A 9,655-nucleotide genomic window follows, 5' to 3' on the forward strand; every position below is an offset into this window, starting at 1 on the left:
TCATCTTAAAGAAATCTCTTGAGGATTAGGCAACACATTTACTCAGGTTAAGGAAAGGCTTAAAAAATACAGCCTCTGTGGCAGAACGCCCTGAAGACAAACCCTTCTGTGGGGGTAATTTTCTGAACCCTTTTCATGTAGGTATTTTCTGACGGAAAGTAAGTGACAAAGTAGATTACATAAACATGTAATGAAGTACATTTTTAAGGCACTTGTGCTTGAGCATTTCCTTTAAATCCAACTGTTAGATTAGTAAGTAATCAATAAAGTTCTCGCCCTGCTTTCCGTGTACTAAAAGCAGTTTCTCCCCATCCGGTTTGAATGTTTTGGTACCACCTCACCCTCTCGGGCGGCTCCCCTGCGCGCGTCACAGGGTCTGGGCTGCTCGCTCCCCTCGGCGGGCCGGGGCGGACCTCGCCTCCCCCCCCTTTCTCTCGCTTCGCCACTCAACTCATTCCCAACTCTCTCCGGTCCTCTGCGCGCTGTCCTGTGCGTCTCTCCTTTCATCCCCCGGCCCATCCTCCATTACGGTGGATTCATGCTCAGCTCTCGCCCTCCTCGGTCGCCATGCAGAACAACCACAATAAGGAGCATCTCTATAAGATTCTTGTGATAGGAGACCTCGGGGTCGGCAAGACCAGCATCATCAAGCGGTATGTCCATCACAACTACAGCCCCAACTACCGAGCCACCATCGGGGTGGACTTCGCACTGAAAGTCCTCAACTGGGACCAGGAGACGGTGCGTCTCCAGCTGTGGGACATTGCAGGTATGGCCAACTTTTACGCGCGAATGAATAACGGCTGGTTTGTTATCTTAAAAATCATTTTGATTCTGCTCTATAATATATGGATTATGCTTTATTGGTTAATATTCTTTAAACAAAGTTTTTCTTTGGTTTGGTTTGCAGATAAAGCTGACTATTAAATAGGTTTTGGCCTATAAATGATACTGTGGCAATTTAATAAATCCACCAGATATTGCATTTTCTTTGAAGGAGAACTAGATTAAGGCTATAGTTTGAAATTCACTGTGACAAGCTATGGTCCTGGAAGACATTATATAATTAGTATGAGTTTTTCTTCCTTTGCAATCACATGATTGAAATAATCTGCTTAACAATTAGTGGTTGTTATGAAAATCACCTTTCCACCCTCAGTAGATGCCATTTTAGGTAAGAGACTCAACTTTCCAAACAATATTAAATATGTATCAGAGGGCGGCTGCTCGAGTGAAACTTGTAGATGTTTTCCTTCAAGAATGCAAGACGTTGCTTCAAGTCAAATATGGAGGATGGAAACTTGATTACTATCTTTCTAAGAAAGTGTGTATTTTGGATGCAAAGATAGTTTGAGGTGATACAAAAGACAACTATCCATGGAATGAGCATGGGACCTTGTCACAGTTGTTTTTAAACCATTTCAGGAGGATGACGGGGTCATCCAGGGTTAATGTTCCTCATGTGTACCAGCTGACCCGTTGACATTACTCACTTCAAATCACTTGGCAAATGTATTTCTGCATTTATGTTTCTCTTTAATTACACTCACAAGAAAGACACAAACACACGTGAACACAAATCCAGAAAAGTTATGAAACAGAGAACCTTTCTCTCAAACCATTGACAAACCATTGACACCATTAATAGTATTTTATTTTTATCTTGATATTACTTTACACAACATTTGAGACTTTTCACCTCTAATGCACAAAATGTAGTTAAAGCTGTTTACATCTATGGAGGCGGTGTTGTGGTAAAAGGAGAAATTCTAATCTCTTTTTCTCAACCAGTATTTAAATGCTTGTATGATGATTATCTTCAAAGACGACACACATATGTACTCAAGCCAAACAAACCTAAAGGCTACAGTCTCATCTCACATGAGTGTCGGCTGAGGTTTAGAAGAATCCTCTGACCCGCTGCTCTTTCCCTCCTGTACAACCTCTCCAGTAAGCGCAAGCAGTCATGTGTCTCAAACCCATGTGAGGGAGATTTGAGGCCCAAGCTCTTGTATAGAGAAAGCTTTTATTGTGAACTAAGGATGAGTGTCTCCCTCTGTGAAAACTGCTATAGGTCGGTATGTGCTCCCTCCACTCGCCCAATTGTCTGAATTGTTCATCTCAGTTCCGCATCGACGTCCATTAGAATATCATAGAACTGACACGAGCGTGCAAAATAAATACTGGTTTCAAAGCAAATATGTAATGTAATATATCGTAATTACTTAGCACTGCCATTCGGGATAATAAATCCCAATAAATCACTCATGCATAAATCATGCAATAGAGCAAATGCATTTCCCGGTACAAATGATAGCATCAACAAATCTAATTTTGTCCAGGGCTGACAGGGGGACGGGGTTATAGTTGCACGGGCCTAGCATGAAGATGTGAAGCTGGTTTATGGCTTATCATAACTTAAAATATGGTCCTTAATATTTCATGTTGTAGAGCAATATTTTTCAGTATTTTTACCAGGCCATTGCCCCAGGAACACTAGTATCACTTGATTCAAGCTTCAGCCCTTCTGATATGTCCTTGAATGAGAGACACCGCATCATCAGACCCCCCCCCCTCCCTCCACTCTGACCCACCTGTGCAAGACAGCAGGTGAAGAGCAAATGTTCTTTTGGGCCTCATCACAGCAGCATGAAAATTATTATAATGTTCTGCTTCACTACGATGCAAACTGCTTTGAGGAGGATCAGCTGAGGTTTTAGGTTCAGTCCACAGTATGACAATGTCTGGTACTGATGGTGCTTCAGCAGACGTTGTGGATGGTAAAAATCAGTGTGGATACAACATTCCTACACAGCTTATCGAATTAATTTTACCCTCAGGAATTTCTACAGTTCACAGGCAGGCGCTCACACACGCGCACACACCACACACACACACACACACACACACACACACACACACACACACACACACACCAAAGACTCCTCTCTCCTCCCTTCGTGCCGCTACTTGTGTCTCCATCTTATCTCTCTCTCTCTTTCCGCAGCACTTTTACCAGTAAAAACTTGCATGTCATTTTGCGTGTGTGTGTGTTTGAGAGAGTGGGTGAGGCATGTCGGGAATGCTTGCCTGGTAGCACACATGAGACAGGAGTGTGATAAAAGGAGTTAATCGGATGATTCATGCGTCTGTGTCTGTTTGCCGCTGAAGGGACACAGCATCACTTTTTCCGGTGCCAGCATGTATAGCTCATCGCCCTATAAATGGCTTTCAAAAATAAAAAGATGTGCTTCAAGAAAGTACAACATGCTTTTACACTTTTCCGTGTTTATGTCTGTGTCCGTGTGTGTGTCTTCTAGGTCAGGAGAGGTTTGGCAATATGACCCGTGTGTACTACCGCGAGGCCATGGGCGCCTTCATTGTGTTTGACGTCACAAGGCCCGCCTCCTTTGAGGCCATCACCAAATGGAAGGAGGACTTGGATTCCAAACTGACACTTGCCAACGGGAAAAATGTAGCCACTGTGCTTTTGGCTAATAAATGCGACCAGGGACGGGACGTACTGACCAATAATGGAATAAAGATGGAGCAGTTCTGCCAGGAGAACGGCTTTGTGGGATGGTACGAGACGTCCGCTAAGGTGAGAAGGATGGGACACGCACATAAATACACAGCAGTGACAAAGCTATGGCATTGTGGGGCTGTAGATAGATAGAGAAGCTTTCAATTGGAGCTCTTTGGCTTAAGTAGGAGTGCCCTTCCTGTTCAAATGTCCTTGAGAAGCATCACACTCCCGACCAGCTCGACTGTTTCAGACCCAGCACCTGATCACCTTGTGGAGACGCTACCACAGAGGCACATTCAGTGTGCGGAGAAATCCTTTAAAATGTACTGAGTTTAACAGACTTACAGCAGACAGTCCTGCTTTTGTTGTTTCGCGTCACCTGCGCTCGCGTCAGTTTCTCTATCATCCAGAAAGCGTTTCCAGAAATGTTAGGGGGAATATCATCAGTCCACTGTTTTCTTCTGATTGACACAGGCATTAAAGGAATAGTTATGGATTTTGGAGAAATTTGTTTGAAACCTCTCTCATGTCTTGTTTTTAAGCTGGAGCCAGGAGACGGTTGGCTTTGCTTAGCAAAAAGACTGGAAATATGAGGAAACAGCAAGCCATAATGGCTTTATCCAAATGTAAGAATATACCTGCACTTACATGACTTAAATTGATACGTGAAGCCAATACAACCATACAAGAAAATCAGTAACTCGAATATAACAGGAGGCTGGTTTTTAAGAGATTTCCCCCTACTCTATGGTACTAAGTATTTGTCAGTTTAAGTTGAGCAACAAAGTATACAGATAAACACAACTAAATTAAAACTTTAATTAAATGAAACTAAACTGCAGTATAATTCAGTACTTATTGATGCAGACAGGAATAAGAGAATGTGTTGAGTGAATCCTGATCGTGAGGCGAGCTGAGGATTCACCCACCGAGCCACGAAGCCACCGAGACACCAACACAAGCTGTGATAGCAGCTATGAAGAGCAGGAATCTCACAGCTGGGTGTTAAGGGAAGGAAAATAGACTGAGACGTGCACACACACACACACACACACGCACACACACACACACACACACACACACACACACACACACACACACACACACACACACACACACACACTTACAAATTGCTTCAGTAGTGAATTTGTATATACATACACATATTTGCATTTATATACTGTAAAAACAGTGCAGTCAAATTTGACCAAAATGGAAACACTCAAACACAGCGCTGTATATACAATTTTGAATTCACTTACTCTTCTTTTGTTTTGTTTCTTTACGCTATTGGAGGTGCACAAGTCAACAAAGTGATAATAGAACATATGCATGTTTATGTGTATGTATTTGGGCTTTCTGTCCAATTTTCATGAACACAATAGCTCAGGGACCGCTGGAAGTAATTCATTCCCATTTGGCCCAAACGTCCACTTGAACTCAAGAATGACCTCATCAGGATGTGGAAGTGAAAGGTCAAGTTCACTGTGACCGTACATCCTTCCCTTTGTCGTGATGTTTTGGAAAGCCTATTGGAAATGTCTATAAATTTGACACAAGCACCCTCCTGCACTCAAGAGTGAACTGAATATCAACGTCCCGGTGACCTCCAGAGACGTGTTTTCGGCCATAACTCATGAATTTATATTCTATTTATGACAATTTCACACAAATGCTCACACAAAGACACATTTATGTACACTTCAACATCAGTACTGGGCATACATGGTAATTCTAGTTGATGATTTGATTAATAGAAAATGTTTTTAAATCAGTGATAGTGACAGACATTCAAATCAATAAATATGTCCTGGATCAACACCACAAACTATTCACATGTTCCTTGTCTTAAGGGCTTTGGACTACACTTCATACCAGAAGTCAGTAGTAACTGGACATTTCAATACCAATAACTGCTGCTGTGGAAGGTGGCTGAAACTAAGGCAGTAAAGGAAATGAGAGGCTTTACTTCAAAGCACCAGTCATGTGACATTTGTTGAAGTAGATGGTCAAACAGTGTGAGCTGGAATGTGAAAAATGCTGCTGGTTGTAGTGGTAGCTGTAGAGTGAAGTCCATACTGCACTTTGTTTTGAGTTTGTTTCCATAAAAACCTGCCAGGTTATCATATTTGTAACCATAAATATACATAGCAGTAGACAATAAATATTAAGCGACATGCATCTTGATGCCTCAAGTTTTATTTGCCGGTTTTACAGTTTTCTTCTAAGCTGAATGTGTCTCTAATATTTAAGGGGGATATCTGACCATGCCAGAATACTTATTTCAAACATTTGTCCTAAATAATGCTGCACATGTTCTGCATGCACAGTGATGCCCAGGGTCAGAAGTGAAATTGGCAGAGTGTAGAGAAGAAGTTTTTGTTGTTATATTTTGCTTCGGAAGAATCTTTTGTCCCAGATCTAACAGTAAGTATGATAGATTACATCATAGTACAGGAGGTCACATCCTACTGAGCACATTTTTAGGTGCTTTGCATATTCAGTATTTCCACTGCATCACATATTAAGAAAGGGTGTGCGTGTGTGTGTGTGTGTGTGTGTGTGCGTGTGTGTGTGTGTGTGTGTGTGTGTGTGTGTGTGCGTGTGTGTGTGTGTGTGTGTGTGTGTGTGTGTGTGTGTGTGTGTATCTCAGCAATACATGCTGCCAGTCCTCTCCTCATGTGAACCTCACTTTAACACCCAGGGCTGTTAGCTGCTCAGCCTTCAGCTCTGGTCCATGTCACACTAAATCTTTTGTGAGGGTGCGGTCCCATCTGTGGGTGCTGTCGAGGATGGATGTTTTGCATTTGTGTTCTATTTTAATGGGGAGAATAGTTTTGTGAATCAGGCCAGAAAAGTTTGCCAGGATCGTCTCTTTGATCCATAATATTGTCTGTAATCATTTCATAAATGAGCTGACATCCTTGTTAAGAAGCACGGCATATAATTGCTACTGGTTCCAGACCATTGTTGCATTTCAAGTCCTCCTCTGCACCCTGCTTCCTGTCTGTATCCAATTAAAGAAAACTTCCCCTCAAATAACCTTTCATAATGGCAGAACAAAAGATAACAAACGTGGAAAAAATGCAGTGGTGCAAAATTACGGCGTAAAGTTGTACCTCATTCAAATTTACTACATGGAGAGAGCAGAATGGTATGAGCAGCACATCGGGCATTCATTCATGTCAGACACAAATCATACCGTTGTTGCACTTTTCAATTAAAATGTTGCATCGACTTTATTTTATTAACACCACTTTTCTACTTTCTACACGAGCTACCCAGCTGTGACAGAAAACACACTCTTTCACATTATTCAGCAGCCCATGCTTTATATTCCGAAGCTGCAGATTGCTGATCAATTAATAATTATATTTCATTTGGGCTTAAATATTTATCTATAGGTTTGCAAGTGCCTGCGTGAATGTAACATATTAGCAATTGTATTTGACTATAACCTCTTTGCTGCTGTGAGAGTGTACTCAACTGAAAATGAGGAAACATTCATATTATTGTCTGCAAGTGCATGTAAGGCATGAATATTGTTACATACATCAGACATACCTAACTAATCATGGTTCCTTTCTCTTATTAATTTCTTGCACTAACGCTACTGTTATTCCCTTTAACACATTGTTCGAGACTTGTTTACTTGTTTTGACTCATCACATTGTGTTTGTGTGTAAATGAGGGACGAGGTTGTACTGTCGTTGGTTACTGCCTGAACCACAGAGACCACTCGCAGCAGCTGTGAAGACATTTATGTAAAAGTACCTTACCCAACATGACTGCTGGCTGTGCCTCGTCCGTCCACTCAGTTCAGTCACGCTCCATTTGGTTCACTCACCTGCTCTCTCAGCTTTTTTTAGCGCCATTTCTTTTATTCTCTTAATAAAAAATGTTTTGCGTTTATAAATTTCTCTCTCTCTCTCTCTCTCTCTCTCTCTCTCTCTCTCTCTCTCTCTCTCTCTCTCTCTCTCTCTCTCTCTCTCTCTCTCAGGAGAACATCAACATCGATGAAGCGGCTAACTGCTTGGTGAAACACATCATTGCCAGTGAGAATGACATGCTCCAATCAGAAGTCCCGGACACCATCACCCCCCAGTTAGAGAACGACAAAGGCGGGACATGCTCCTCCTGCTTCAGATCCCAGTAACAGCCCTCGACACTCGGATGTCCTTTTGTATCACATTATACACAAATATGAGTTTGTCTTTGAGTGGGAGACTAAGGTTGAACTACTTTGGCTGGGTTTTCTTTTAGGAAGCATTTACTGGTGCCAACCCTTTGCCTGTCTGGTAGCTCGGGTGGGGGGTTGTGGGCATGGGGGCTTAGAGGGTGACAGACAAGCAGCTGGCTCAAGAAATGGAGACCGAAAGAGAGGAATAGAGATGGATGCAGCTGTGTGCGCTTGTCAAAGACAAGGTCGCCCTCTGGACGACTTCAAGTCTTGACACTGCCACTTTGGTTACCACGGAGACACAGTTAATGAACACATGCACAACAATATTGCAGCAAATCCCAGCATATCTGGAAAAGGCTCCATGTCAGTAATCTCTATTTGTTATCGCTCTCTCTCTTCTTCTCTTGCCCAAGCTGTCTTGTTTCTTTCTCCTCAGCTCGACCGGACACCATTGTTTTTCGCTTTTCGTTATTGTTTTTCTCCAGATATCGAAAACAATTAAATCTCAGTCCTGATAACACTACAGCTATTACATTCGCTGTGGTTTCTTCTGATTTGGTTTCATTGGATTTTACTTGGTCATTTTTTTGGGACTGTCTTTTCTTGTTTTACCTCATCTGCCAGCTCAATAATGTGTAGCGGATTATATTGATAATTAAGTGCCTTTTTTAAAAAACATTTTATTGAATGTCTTCAATAGATATAGTTACTACATATTGTATTTATATGTGCACTTAAAGGTTTGTAGAATTACCTTACTTTTCATCACGGCGGTAGGAATTTCCACTTATTTCCATGCAGTCAAATACTATGCCAGACAATATATGTTCAAACAATGACTCATTAAAGTCTATTGTTCCATTATATGGTTTTATATTCCATTTGAATTCCACTGTTACACTGTAATATTTGTATTTATGAATACATGCATTTATACACACTACAAACATGTACATATTATATAATAAGAATCCAGTTTTTAACATACACTTGAAATACTTCGTATAAAATTACTGACCTTATGTCTGATTGTGATTTTATGTTATTAGACTTCACACCCAGGTGTTTTCAATCAGTCTGGCTGATTAGACCAACAATGGTAATCTGTCAATAGTCCCGCCCTAACAGGTGCAACCAATTAACCAAATAAGAGTGATGGAGCTGTCTGTTAAACTTAGTGTGAACCCGCCCACAAGAGAGAACACGTTTTCGCGTCAGCGTCATTTAAATGCAGTAGGCTAAATTAACAAACATACATAAAAATACACACAAAACATTAAAGTACATGGACTTTGAGGTTGTGTTTGGATTTTGCTGTCATTTCTCTTGTTTTAAGAAAGCGCTCTCCACCATGTCTGTGTGCTTATAAACAGTAGATCCAGATATTTTAACACAAGTCAAACAACAGAAATGTAGATGGGGCTCTAGAGCAGAACATCTTATTTTGAAGGGTCCCTGGAGCAATGAAAATCAATATCAGGGTTTTCATATCTCTGGGCAGTCAGGGTGTTTTGGATTTGTGACCGTATCACACTTGATTGACATCCCCTTGGTAATGTTCTGTCTTAACCACTAACAAGCTTTGAGCTGTTATAAAGAATAAACTTGCTACAAACAGGCAAAATGTGACTTTTTTGTTTTAAGATTATTCAAACCAGCAGTTTCACAACCATACAGGTCAGTTGTGCTTAATTGATGAACCATTCCTCAAATGATTTACTGTTTCAATCAGTTATTGTACAATCAGAATTGCTGATATCTACATGATAAATGAAGGTTGCATTATTTTTTTCAAAGTGGTTGGTCAGACAGAAACATGCCATTTTAAGTGAACATAACAAATCAAATTGATTCAAACATCTTTTGGCACTGAACCGAAGAATTTATTTTCAATGTTATGTCTGTGTCTCTTTAAGACATTTCAAGCTTGTGGACAAACATCAATT

At 41.0% G+C, this 9,655-nt stretch overlaps 1 protein-coding gene across 1 annotated transcript; it reads left to right on the forward strand.

The window, feature by feature from the left end:
- Nucleotides 1-499: 499 nt before the first annotated feature.
- rab38a (RAB38a, member RAS oncogene family) lies at nucleotides 500-9,333 on the forward strand. The gene is made up of 3 exons (XM_068585487.1): nucleotides 500-769; nucleotides 3,321-3,601; nucleotides 7,527-9,333. Exons 1-3 carry the CDS (start codon nucleotides 568-570, stop codon nucleotides 7,680-7,682), a joined length of 639 nt encoding a protein of 212 aa, XP_068441588.1. The 5' UTR covers nucleotides 500-567; the 3' UTR covers nucleotides 7,683-9,333.
- The last annotated feature ends 322 nt before the right edge of the window (nucleotides 9,334-9,655 follow it).

Source organism: Clinocottus analis, unplaced genomic scaffold (assembly GCF_023055335.1).
Source record: "Clinocottus analis isolate CAN_PGR_092001 unplaced genomic scaffold, fCliAna1.0.p SCAF_2, whole genome shotgun sequence".
NCBI classification, from domain to species: domain Eukaryota; kingdom Metazoa; phylum Chordata; class Actinopteri; order Perciformes; family Cottidae; genus Clinocottus; species Clinocottus analis.